The sequence below is a fragment of the Mustela nigripes genome, chromosome 5 (assembly GCF_022355385.1).
Source record: "Mustela nigripes isolate SB6536 chromosome 5, MUSNIG.SB6536, whole genome shotgun sequence".
NCBI lineage: Eukaryota > Metazoa > Chordata > Mammalia > Carnivora > Mustelidae > Mustela > Mustela nigripes.
The window spans coordinates 48,987,502-49,001,732 of NC_081561.1; the positions used below are offsets into that span (position 1 = coordinate 48,987,502).

General features: G+C 36.0%; 1 protein-coding gene across 1 annotated transcript in view; it reads right to left on the minus strand.

Moving 5' to 3' along the window:
• GFRAL (GDNF family receptor alpha like) overlaps positions 1–14,231 on the minus strand; it is a 55,346-nt gene that overhangs the window by 35,482 nt on the left and 5,633 nt on the right. The window contains 3 exon segments of the mRNA XM_059401544.1: positions 968–1,298; positions 2,120–2,176; positions 13,763–13,943. Of these exon segments, the coding sequence (XP_059257527.1) occupies positions 968–1,298; positions 2,120–2,176; positions 13,763–13,943 (569 nt within the window).

Genomic DNA, 14,231 nt, shown 5'->3' on the forward strand with positions numbered 1-14,231 from the left:
TGAACATGCTGTATTTTTTCCTCAACACTGGTTGACCTGTTTGGTATCTCTTTTTTCAGATGCTTACTGAGAGAGGCTCACTTTCCCACATCTTCAAATCTGGTAAAATGCTCCCTACTGGGACCTCACTGTTCGCACTGCAGCTCTTTCTGCCCATTCACAGAGGCACTCATTCTGTCCTCTCCCTTTGCCTGTTAATCTCTACAACACTCATTACCTTAGACTATACCTTTTGACTTACTTATTATCCTTCTCCCCCTACTAGAATATAGTTTAGGATTCCCTGGATGAATCATCCTTCACTACTAATTTTAATTCAGTGGGTGATGCTTTGCAGTATAAACTACTTGGTGGAATTATTAGCAGGACAAGCATTTTGCCCTTGTATGCACTGATGACCGAAGAGTAGTAGGTGCTTGATAATTATTTATTTAAATAAACAAATACATGACTGTCATTACTCCCCTTGAAAATCAAGGGTGTGAGGTTGGAAAGAGGAGAATGGGTACATTTCTGACATCATAGCATACATATGTGCTGGGGATGTCCAAACTGGAGTCAAGCTATCTTCTCCTCCCGGATCTCCAGCCTAAGAGAGAAAGATTCATTTTGAGGTTTGAAGAGGTGCCATGTCAAAACTCTATGGCATTTAAACTGACATGCCAGGCAGGTCTATTTACTAATTCATTAGTCTCACTTGGGTGTATAATTATAATAATACTATTTCATGGCTACCAGATCCTGACACACTGAATTCACTTATTCCAAAAACATGTTCTGCATTTGAATTTCAAAAAGACACTACACATGTACCCCAGATTGAAAAATACGAGTCGTCTGGCTTTGTTTACATCATGTTGGATGAGGGTGGGAACTCCAGCTAATGTAATGAGATCAAGTGTTAGGACTGGACTGTAACAAATAAGGTGCCGAAATAAGAAAGTAAGGTATGCGTGTTTTTACTCACCTGCATAATTCATCATTTCGGCAGCTGTGAATTACATCGAGGCAAGTAGGGGGTGGAACTATGTTCACTGCACATGGCTTGCTGTGAAGAGCTTCTTTGGACTGCTGACAAGGGATATCAGATTGAGCACAGTCACAAAAAGCCAACATCTGGGCAATGTTAAAAGGCATATTCTGATAGAAGAACCGTATGGCTGCTTGGCAATGTTTCACATCGCACAGATTTCCATTTGCTGAGCAAGCTTTAAGGTAAGGGGCCAACTGTGTGTTACAGACCATATCCCCTACACACGCCTCTGCCACTTCCAAACAGGACTGGATTCCTTTGATTCCTGAAAGCAAGGATATGTCCGGGTCATGGAAAAGTAAACACAAATCTGTACATACAGAATCTGCAAAACACTGAGAAGTCTATGAGCAAAACGCAATGTACCAATGTGCTACTTGGGGCCAACGTTACTTTCTCCACAGCCCTCCCCCAAGAGTTAGTATAAATTAGCAGTGGACTATTTGAATCATCTTTCATTTATACTGGGTACATATTGTGATCTAGAAACCATGGGGAGTGTGTAGGGCTAAAACTGAGTGGAAAAAAAATCTTGAGTCCAAGTTTCTCAAACACAAACAATAAATCCTCAGAAATTGCATTTGAGGTCTATAGCTTATGGTGAGTTCATGGGCTCAAATCAAAATGATTTTTGTTCTGTTGCACCTTTTATTTTGGGCAAAAATCTTGACTAAAGGCTCCACAGAGTTATGTATTTATTCTAGCACATAAAGATGTTCATATTCTGGAAAACACAACTACATGTGAGTGCTTCCACAACCCCCCCCAAACATATATACACAAAAACAGCCTCAAACAATTAACTTATGTGATCAAAATACCTGTGAAATTTAACCAAGATCTAGTCTTTGGTTTTAATTATAATGTATTCCTCAGCATAATTGTAAACAGAGGATGGATAGGTGAAACAGTTACTTAGATACATGAATGGAAGAAATACAGTAATTTTGTTGCAATATTAGACTAGTAAAAAACCGCAGAATTAATTTCATATTGGCATATCTTTAAGAAAGCTAGTAACTATGTTTTAAATTATACTGTCTAGTATTTACAGTGTAGATAAAAAATACAATGTATAAATATTACCCTGATAGGGAAGAGTAGTTAGATTCCACTTGGATTGATTATCCTCTTCCATGTTACCTAGAAAGAAAATAAAGAGACTAATTCACTAGTGAACAATTTTTAAATTTAATAGAAGAATGTGGGTTACATTTTTATTTTGTTTTATTTTTTAAAGGATTTTATTTATTTATTTGACAGACAGAGATCACAAGTAGGCAGAGAGGCAGGCAGAGAGAGATGGGGGAAGCAGGCTCCCCGCTGAGCAGGGAGCCTGATGCAGGGCTCGATCCCAGGACCCTGGGATCACGACCCGAGCCAAAGGCAGAGGCTTTAATCCACTGAGCCACCCGGCGCCCCTGTGGGTTAATTTTTAAATGAATAATCAGGAAATAATCTATGTGAGCTCATGTAACACTTATTTAACCCTTGATACACAAAATTAGTTTAAGAAAAACACCCCCCACACACCCCGAAATATCAAGTGAGTTAAATAGCCCTGCTCTGAGGATTTAGTTACTTGAAGATTTAAACAAATGCTGACAATCAGACCATGTGTACTGAAGTAAACAAAGAATCTGGGGAGAAATTACAGAAGCAATATTGTCTGAATTAAAAAAAAAATCCTTCCTAGTAGAGTCTTAATTAAATTGAAATCTAATTTAAGGATGATTTGCACCTCTGATTATGTTAGTCTCTTAGAATTTCTAGGAATTATAATCACAGAACTAGAGAATTGTGTTGATGGAAGGGAACTCTCTGGTCAGCTACTTCCAAATCTTTCATTCAAGAAGTATTGGCTGAGTCCCTACTATGTACCCAGTGTCAGACTGAAGACACAGATATATAGTTCCTGTCCTGGAGCATCCACAGACTGGCACAGAATACAGAGATCTAATTAAAAAAAAAAAAATCCAAACAAAATATAAGGAGTGTGAATAGACATTTGCATAAAGTGATAGGGGAAATAGTATGATCAGATTTGCATTTTAAAATAAAATTGAATTGTTGCCATTGACTATTAGGATAGTGACTTCTGTTATGATTTCATGATTCAATTTGTCCTTCATTGAGCTGCCTGCACAGCCTCCCTTCCTGCCCATCTGCTGCCCATAAAAAGAAGGTATAAGCACAAGAAAATTCTTTTTTACCCCCAACTGGGTCCAGAATCTGTTATTTTCTCAATTTGCTACCACATTGGCCCAAGATAGCATGCATTTCTCTGTTGACCTCATCTAGGCCATGGGCTTATTTATCATCTATAAGTGAATAACCACCCCCCTTAGACTTACACCTATTCTACAGATCCCATTTTGTTGTGTCATACACAGAATTTAGACAACAATTCCATATGTGGGGCTGCTAAATTTGATATATTTACTTGGGTATTTTATATCATTTTTGACTTAACATGTCCCAAACTGACCTCTGACTTCTCTGTCCCTTACTGAAGCTTCTTCCTCCTATGGTTGTTCTTGTAGTAATTAATGAAAATAATGGCAGCCGTATCCTTCTAGTAAGTCAGGACAAAAACCTTGAACTCAGCCTCCATTTCCTTTTTTTTTCCTTCCATCCTCACATGGTTTGCTATTAGCAAACTATATCCAGAACTGACAACTTCTCACAGCGGTCCATCATCTCTCAATTTTTCTCTGTCATTATAAACGCTTCCTAACTGGTCTTCCTACTTGAGCCTTTGCTTGTCTTCCAGTCAATGATCAATTAGAAAGTCCTACCTGATCTTGTCCTTGTTTTATTTCTGATCTTACCTCCTACACTCCCATATTCTTTCTTCTACCTATGTGTCTCCCCTTAGCTCTTCCTCAAACCTCCAGACACAGGTCCAGTTGAAGGCCTTTAACTCTCCATTTCTCCTACCTTAACTGCTCTTTTCCCAAATATCCATAAGGTTCATTCCCTTACCTCTTTTAGTCTTTGCTCAAACAGCAACTTAAGAGTGCAACTTCCTGGCTATCCTCTTAAAATTACAAATCACCCACTCAGACCTCTTTTCCCCCCTCTGCTTCAGTTTTCTCCTTAGCACTCATGTTGTTTAAAATATCCATCTTATGTGTGCCTGGGTGGCTCAGCTGGTTAAGCGATCGCCTTCAGCTCTGGTCATGATCCTGGAGTCCTGGAATGGAGACCCGCATCAGGCTTTCTGCTCAGCAGGGAGTCTGCTTCTTCCTCTGACCCTTTCTCATGCTCTCTCTCTCTCTCAAACAAATAAATAAAATCTTAAAAAAAAAAAATCCATCTTATGTCATTAATCCTTCTAATTTTCTCTTTGTCCCCATACTGGATTCTGTGGCCCAGTACTAAGGCACCCCCCAGGCTTTCATTTCCTTGACTGCAGAAAATTTGGTTGGGTGATGACACAAATCAGTTCCTTTCTAGGCATTGCCATCATTTGAAGAAAGTTGCCACAGATAAGGTGACAGACTTTCCCAGGGAACAGCTCATCCAGAAGGACTAGCCCCGAGGAGTGGGGCAAGGATCATGTCCCTTTTGTCAATGTTCATTCCATGCCCAAACTTCCTGTGGAATAAACAATATTGGTTGAGGCAGCTACTCTGTATTTCAGCTTCTCCCTCCACCTAATCCTGTTTTCTTTAGTTCCTTCTAGCTTCTGTTCCTAAACCCTCAGCTCAAACACATCTTTTGTGTGCAAACCTCTGTCTCAGAGTCTGTTGCCTGGGAAAATGATTCAAGATGCTCCTCAATGTAGAGTGTAAACTCCTAGAGAGCAACAAGTTGTGTGTTTCGTTTGCTTTTCCTCCAGGTCTGAGCACATGGGCTAAGACATGGTGGGGACTCAAAAGAAAGATCTATTAAATAAATAAATAAGAGCATGTAACCGCAATTTATCTATTTCTTTAATTTTTGAAATCTCCTAACAAACAACAACTTCAACAACAAACAACTTCTTGAATGAAGGCCAGGTGTTTGTTTTGTTATTGTGTTTTGTTTCTTTAAATCGTGCTGTATAATACCTAGCACATTTAAATGTCTCATAAGTATTTTCCAAATGAATGAATAAGTGAATACAATTAACATTATGCTAAAACCTTTTAGCATTTGCCTTGCTTGCCTCTTAATAATCCATTTTGGACAAAGTCATGGCATTCATTTTTTATTTTTAATTTCCTAAGAGAAACAGGCAGAAATGACAAAGCAGGGATCAGAAGTTAAACATTCTTTAATTAATATACGTTCCTAAGTTCTTCTTTAGAATACCAACCTGAAAAAAAGTCCTGTTTGAATCCATCTTCATAGTTGTCACTGAAAGCTGAAACTTGATTCATCTGAGCATCCTGTATACAAATGTCTTCAAACAAACTTTTCCAAATTTCAGTGCACTCTGCTTTTGAAGGGTCGTTGCAATGACAATTCCACAATATCGTTTCTTTCAGGCTTTCTCTTAATGCAGCACACAGGTAGCCTCCATCGAGGGTCTTGCATTGTTCTGATTCCTTCCCACAGGTTTTCTTAAAATTTTCATACAACAGAGAGCAATGTTCTGATTCTTGGCAAATATGTGCTGCTATGACACAGTCACTCTCTTTTCCAACCATTACTGATGTGTCTTTCTGAGGCAGCCATTGTGTGGTATTTGACTGTCCAGCCAAATGTAAAGACAGAGCTGATTCTTCTTTAATTAAAATTTTAAAAATTGACAAAAAATTAAATAAGTTCATTTACTTGTGATATTTTAATGTTTTACATAAAGTATATAAACTTATTTTTTAAGGCATATTATTTATTTTAGAGACAGAGATGGAGACAGAGTGAGTGAAGGGAGGGGCAGAGGGAAAGGGAGAGAGAGAATTCTCAAGCAGACTCCACGCTAAGCACAGAGTCCTACCTGACGCTCAATTCTAGGACCCTCAGATCATGACTTGAGCCGAAATCAAGAGTCCGGCCCTCAAATGACTGAGCCACCCATGTGCCCCTAAGCTTATCTATTGTCTTTCAAAAACCATTAAAAAAATTTCAAGAGGGCTACAACAAATGATCCTGAATTTCTAAAAATTAGAACACGGATTATTGATAGTTTATATAATCACATAATGGTAATGCTCAATTGCTTTGGATGACATTTGGTTCTTATTTACTTTTGTCCAAAGTTTCATTACATTTTGATGATGACTGGTAGAAATCATGTGTAACTTAAGATACTTATAAAATAATAGATTATTTCCCTTGTATAAATTTTTAAAGATTTTTTAAAATTTATTTATTTGACAGAGAGAGATCACAAGTAGGCAGAGAGGGAGGCAGAGAGAGAGAGGAGGAAGTAGGCTCCCTGCCTAGCAGAGAGCCCGATGTGGGACTCGATCCCAGGACCCCAAGACCATGACATGAGCCGAAGACAGCAGCCCAACCCACTGAGCCACCCAGGCTATATGGATTTCTCTTTTCTACTAGAAATGTACTCAAACTGTTTCTCCACCTTTTTTAAAAATTATCATTTTCCTCTTACAAGCATTTTTAGACCTTTATTTTTCTAAGTCACCAACCTCCTTGTAAAATTTTAATTCCACAGATATAGTGTATATCTGTTTGGGAACTGGATGAATATCTCTGATTTAAATATAATAAAGAGTAAAAGATTTTTTGCCCAACCCCATGCACCAGTTTTCATCCCCTGGAGGTTTTATTCCTCATTGAGAACACATGTTCTACTAGATAGTTCCAACAAACCCATAATTCTATGAAAAAAAGAAAAGATGAGATGAGAAAAACAACTTCAACATGAGACTCCAAGTCAGCTTAGCATAGGCTTTATGATGTATACTGTCTACTTCTAAAACATCTTATCTTCTGAGGTACTTCAAAAAAGATATCCACAATAAAAAATTCCTTGACCCTACCATTCTTCCAAAAGTCTTTTTTTTTTCTTTCTTTCTTTCTTTCTGGAGTATATGATCTTAAAAAAAAAAGTTTAACTTTTTTTTGTTAAATTACTTTTCTTTTACCTTAGTTTCTACAAGACACCCTTATACAAGACATTAATAACATAGTGAATTTCATGATATGAAAATGTTTACTTAATAACTGCTAGGGCATCCTTATAAGCACTAGTCTAAGTCTAGCCTCTGTAATGCTGCATATGTTTGAAAACATACACTACTATAGCATTTTGCACATTTCTCAAATAAATCAGGCTCCTTTACTAGAATAGAGGCCATCTCTTCTATTCTTTTTGGCTAGCATGCTTACATCCATAAGATACATCTGATTAATGCTGTCCTCATATAATTAGTTCTATTACACATTGGTAATTATATATTTTGAAATAATCTGTAAACCTGTCTATATGTTCTATCAAACTGTCTATCTAAATCTTTCTATTTATATATTTAATTAGCTGGGCTAAATGAAGTAATATGGCTAAATGTCAATTTTACTCTATTATGTTTTCAGCTATCAAGAGCTGGGACTGTTTTAGTCACCTCTTTTTTTTTTTTATTAAGATTTTATTTATTTGAGACAGAGAGAGTGAGAAGTTGCAGGTGGGGAGGGGCAGAGGGGGAAGGAGAGCATTTCAAGCAGGCTCTCTGGTGAATGCACAGCCCAATGTGCAGGGCTTATCTCACAGTCCTGAAAGCATGGCCTGAGCTGAAATCAAGAGTCATAAGCTTAACCAACTGAGCCACCTAGGTGTTCCATGTTTTATTCAGCTTTATATCTATCCTTCAGCATTTATAAAATGTCTACACATATTAACGAAATAATAAATACAGACAGACACATGATTTAGGGTCTCAAAAATATGTTTAACGAATTTAAAGTACTTACGCGATATTCATTGGTCATTTACTAAGTATCAGGTACTACACTGGGTACTTTATCATATTAAGAAAAAAGGAAAGAAATGCTAAAGCTGATTTGCTCAAGAAGTTTACAAGATATCAATGAAGAATAGAAAAATACATGCCTATATATGTTGGGGAATGTTTTGAGAGTCTAAAGTGGGGAGAGAAGGAAGAAGAGTGGGAAGGGGACCAACGGGGGAGTAGGGAGGGACAGAGAGAAGGAGAGAGAGGGAAAGAGAGTAGATCTTGGCTTGCTGGACTGATGATCAAAGAGTCTAGGAGGGTACCATAGTTAAGATAGGATGATTGATAAGATTTTAATCATTTCATTTCTCACTCTAAGCTCAATGAAAAGCAATCAGCTAATGCTTCCTGTATCCATAACAACTAGGTCTTGTCCATCATGAAGTGCATTTGTGAGGCTATGTCAGTGTTCTCTTCTACAATGTTTTTATATTCCTGGCTTATCAATATTGCCACATAGTTGTCTTTAGTAAGTGTCTATTGTGTGTGTAGGGGGAATGGGGGGGACTGATTTCAGTTTAACTGATTTAACTTTGTATGTACCTGTTGACTGGTAACTATATTTTTTTAAAACCTGGTGTGATTAGAAGTGGCTAGAGAGATAAAAATTAAGTTGTCTTGTCATGGTGAAACAAAAGTCAATAAATATTTTAGTATTTCAATATGTCTTCATTTCAGCCTACTTCAGTCAAAAACTAGTAAAGACCTATTAATTAGCTAACTAATCTCATTTTGGGCTCTATCATTTTTTATGCCATCTCAGCATTTCTAACTGTTGACTATTTTCTCTCTATCCCTTTCATTGACTTCAAAAACTCTTTCTGTAGTTTTTTTCCATGTCTTTGAAATCTTTTTTCTCTTCAACTAGATCATGAATGTCATTATCAAAATCTTTATATTGTCACTTTATAGCCTTTATAGGCCAATCTTATCTTCCTTCTTATGGCTTTATCTGCTTCTTATAAACATATAACTCCAAAACCTGTATGTCTATTTAATTTTATCTTTTTGTGTGTGTGTCTATTTTAGATTACTCTCTTCAGGGCAAGATCCATGTTTCCATATGCAAACTAGATGACACACATTCCTTCAATTCTTTTTTGAAATTATTTGTATCATGTAAAACTTAAAACAAAATGTTAACATTCCTAACAGGAATGTTCCAAAGCACGCTACAGATGCAATGTCTCCAAAATATTACTCATCATCTCTGTCCCCAATCCTGTACTTTATTGCTTCTTCCCTATCTCAGTGTATCACGGTATCCTGTCCCAAGCCAGCAACTTGTAGAACATACTTCATACCTTTCATACTCCTCATATTCAACTGTCTCCAATGCCTATCAATTATAATTCATAAACATAACTTACTTTGGCTTTCTCCTCATAGTCCTCAGCACCAATGTGTTAGTTTAGGCATGCATCACCTCTCTCCCACGTGATTTTGATGACCTTTTAATTGACATCCCTGGCCTGCATCTTTCCCTCCCCTTTGTTCTGTCCTTTGCACTCCTGCCAGTGATACCCTTTGAAAAGCTGATTCTGCATTCCTCTGTTTAAAATGCATTAAGAGCTCCTTGCAATAACAGTTTGAAGTCTAATCCCTTTAGAAAGATCTCTAAGTTCAGCTTTCCTCCTTCTTAGAACATCTGGTTTCTTTCCAGCATCGTTTCCTAATACTGCTCTGTTCTACAGATCAGCTTCACAAAGGATTTGTTTCTCCTCAAATGTGTTCTGCTTCAATCTATTTCCTCTGTATAGAACATCCATGTTGTCTAATGAGCCAAATTAACCCAAAATCCCAAGTCTGTCATTTCTTCTATGAAACCTTCTGAGTCACCATTCTTTATTCGTCTATAACTTCAAGTACTTTGTGAAGGAGAGAGAGGGGGAGAGAGAGAGAGAGAGAGAGAGAGAGAGCGAGAGTGTGTGTGTGTGATCTAGCATGTTTCACATTGAACAGGTGATCAGCACTTACCATTTTAATTAAGAATTGAACTAAAAGTAAATAATAAAGGTACCTTGGAAATCCTCAAACATTTGGAAATTAAACAATAGTATTATAAATAAACCATGAATCAAAGAAGAAGTCACAAGGGAAATGAGAAAACATTTTGAACTGAATAAAAATGAAAATACAACATACTAAGATTTGTGGATGGACTAAAACAGTACTTGGGAAGGAGATTTATATAATGAAATGATTATAGGAGGAAAGACAAAAATCTCAAGTCAATGATATAAGCCTTTATCTTAAGAAGCCAGATAATGAGGAGCAACTGCAAGTCAAATCAAACACAATAACCAAAAATAATGAGCAAGACTGCGAGACAGAGAGAGACAAAGAGGGAGGAATACACAAATTCATCAGTGTCTGAAGGAAAGAGAAGATACCACTGTAACACCTATAGACACTTAAAGGACAATTTGGGGATAATAAGAACTTAGCAGAGAGATAGAAAAAGGTAAAAAATAAATAAATAAAATGGAAACTCTAAAAACAAAAATTCAACATAAATCCAACAAATGGGAACATTCACTGAAAGATACGAACTACCAAACTCACTCAATAAGGAATAGGTAAGTGAAACAGTCCTATAACAACTGAACACATTGAACATTTTAAAGCCGTCTAATAAAAAATAGCCCAGGTATCTGCACTGGTGAATTAAATCAAACATTTAAGGAAGAAATAATACTAATTCTTTGTATCCTGTTCTAGAATAAAGAATAGGAAGAAAAACTTCCCAGCGCATTAAGAAACCAACATTATTCAGACAATAAAATCGAGAAATACACTACAAGAGAACAATATTCCAATATCCCTCATGAACATAAATTAAAAACCCTTAATAAAATATCAGCAGATTGAATCAAATAATATATAAAATGAATAATACATCATCACTGAGTAGTATATAGCCTCAGAATAAAGGGTGAGAACAAATGTTCACAAATCAACAATAAAATTCACTATATAAAAGAAAAGTAAAACATAATCATTTCGATAGAGGCAGGAAAAGTATTTGCAAAATTTAACATTTGTTTATCCATTCATGATAAAATCTCAAAGCTAACGGGGATATAAGAAGGAATTCTTCAGCCTGATAAAGGGAACCTGCAAAGGACCTACTGCAAAAACCATTTCTCTGAAGACAGATAAAAAGCAAGGATGGCCACTCCCAAGGATCCTATTTAACATCATCTAGGAGGTTCCACCCAGAACCATAGAGCAAAGAAAAGAAATAAAGGCCTACAGATTGGGAAGGGAGAAATAAAGTTCTGTCTACTCACAGATACGAATATTTAGATCTATTCGGACAGTCCTATAGATTTTACCAAATAAAAGATACATAAGAACTAATCAGTGAGTTGAGCAAGTTACAGGATATAAGGTCCAGATAATATATCAATTTTATTTTGATAGGTTCTCTATACTCAATAAGTCACTATTTACAACAGCATCAAAAAATGAAGCATATTTGCATATATCAATACAATGTAAGAATTATACACTGAAAACTACAAAATATGATAAAAGAAATCAAAGAGATCCTAAATGAATGGGCAGACATATCATGTGTCAGTTCTATCCAAACTGATATATAGTTTCAATGTAAGCACCCCAAAATGCTAATTTTTTATAGAACTGACAATTCGATTGTAACATGTATATAGGAAGTCAAAAAAATAGCCAAAACAATTTTTAAAAAGAACAAAGTTAAAGGAATTATACTACTTGATTATAAGAACCCCCATAAAGTTAAAATAAGTAAGACCATAGAGTATTGGCAAAAGTACAGAAATACAGATTATTGAAACAGGATAAGAACTCTAGAAATAGAGCCACTAATATACCACCCAAATGAGTTTTGAAGGTGAAACTCATAGTCTCTTTAGCAAATGGGTTAGAACAGTTGTTTATCCTTACAGGGAAAAAAAAAAAAAAAGGAAAAAACAAAAGGAATCTGACCCATTGTTTGTACTAAAATCAAAAATTAACTCAAAACCTAAACTACATTAATTTCTAGACCATATGAGAAATATTTCTGTGATTTGGGGTTGGATAAAGATTTCTTAGATGCAACATCACAGGTATTATTCAAGAAAAAAAGTTGGCATCTTGCACGTGAAAAAACGCCTGGGTGGCTCAGTTGGTTAAGCAGCTGCCTTCGGCTCGGGTCATGATCCCATCGTCCTGGGATGGAGTCCCGCATCGGGCTCCTTGCTCAGCGGGGAGCCTGCTTCTCCCTCTGCCTCTGCCTGCCACTCTGTCTGCCTGTGCTCGCTCTCCCCCCCCCGATAAATAAATAAAATCTTTAAAAAAAAAAAAGAAAAAAGAAAAAAACTGGTTATCATTAAAGTTTAAAAAGCAAAAGACTTCTTTCTGGGGGAAGATATTCCTAAGGAAGTAAATAAAAAGACATAGAGGGGAAAACATTGTTTCCAGAACACATGTTCTGATAAATCCTATTTGATACAGAGAAGCAACTCTTAAAACCCAGTAAAGAAGCCAAAACTCAAATTTAAAATGAGCAAAATTTTGAAGAGATGTTTTACTAAATAATGTGTACAGATGACATGTAAGCACATGAAAATATGTTCAACATTACTATTATTTAAGTGGAAATTAAACCTACAATGTGAGACTATTAAATATATATTAGGATGACCCGCAAACAAAAACAAGTAAAAATCAAAATCAAGTGCCACTGAGAATGTGGAATGACTGAAACTTTTATACATTGATGCTTACATCAAATTTGGAATATAGTATGGAAGCTCTCCATAAAGTCAAACATACACTTTACCATATAAACCAACAATTTCTTACCCAAGAGAAACAAAAGCTTCTATTTGTAAAAATCTTGTATGTGAATATTTATAATTTCTAAAAATCTGGAAACAATGCAAATCACTTTCAATGATGAATGGATAACCAATGTGTGGTATACAATGGACTAGTACTGATAAAAGAAAAACTTGTACATGAAACATTGGTGAACCTCAAATGCATTATACTAAAAAAAAAATCAGGCTCAAAGGCTACATGTTATATAATTCCATTTATGTGAAATTCTGGAGAAAGCAAAACCATGGAACAGAAAATTGTCCAGTGAGCTCACCATGTATGATTTGAGAGGTGGAACAATGATAGATGAGAGGGAAATGGGATATTGGAAGAAATGGTGTATTTCTTAGGAAATGAGAAGTTGACTGTGAAAGAAGAGGCAAGGACCCCATGACAGCATGTGCATTCCCAAGCTGACCACTTTTCAGAGAGCACAGAGGAACACTGAGGATCCAAGCATTGATCACTTTAGAACTATTTTATCCACATATCCCTTTGAGAATCTTTATGAACTCTTAAGGACACACGCAGAATACTTTGATGGCCACTACCTCAGTGTCGGCCTGGCTCTTTGAACAGGCAGTAAATAAATGCATATTAAATGATTAAATGATCCTACTGAAAGGCAAGTATAATTCTAGATACATGGTTATATTTTGGACTTTCTCTAATATCTTATTTGTCTTCTATCATTTAGATCTTGTGCAAACCCCACAAATACATGAATTGAGCAAGTGAATCTATAATCCTAATGAATTATAATTGAATGAAGCTTGCAATTATGGTTAGCAACTTCAGAAATATGTTAGGTACTTACTGAGATCCACAGCTCACTGAACCTTAAATTACACAGAGAACTGATCAAATTATCAAGAAAGGAGAATTAATTAAATTACATAGATGTGGTTAATTTTGAAACTCTACTTTTCTTTTTCATGACTGTAAATATTTCTGTATAACAATTTATTGTTACCTGATTCATTGATGCATGGTTCTCCAAGCAATTTGTTAATAGTACAATAGAGGTTATCAGTGCAGAGACAATCTTCAAATTGGAAATTACTTTCCACCAAGGACTGGATGCTCAGGTTACAGTTTGATGAGTCTTTCATCTTGCAGAGGTTACCTGGGTTTTAGTCAAACATATAATATTCCTGATATTAATCTGAATATTGTCCTATCCCAAATGCTTTTAATGTATTAATCTGAGTAATTCATTATTATCATAAGATTTTTCTGGGGTTGTTGCAAGAGGTCCACAGAAGTGACTTTTTAAGCACAAAGTTTCTTTTTACTGACTTTCTCCCTAGCATTTACTTTCTAAAATAGATTAAATCTTGCTGTATTTTAAAATGACTTTGTCCCCACTTAGAATGCCAATTTTTACTCTTCAATAGTAATCAAGGCTGTCCTTATATGAGGTGATCAGAATGATCTATAAT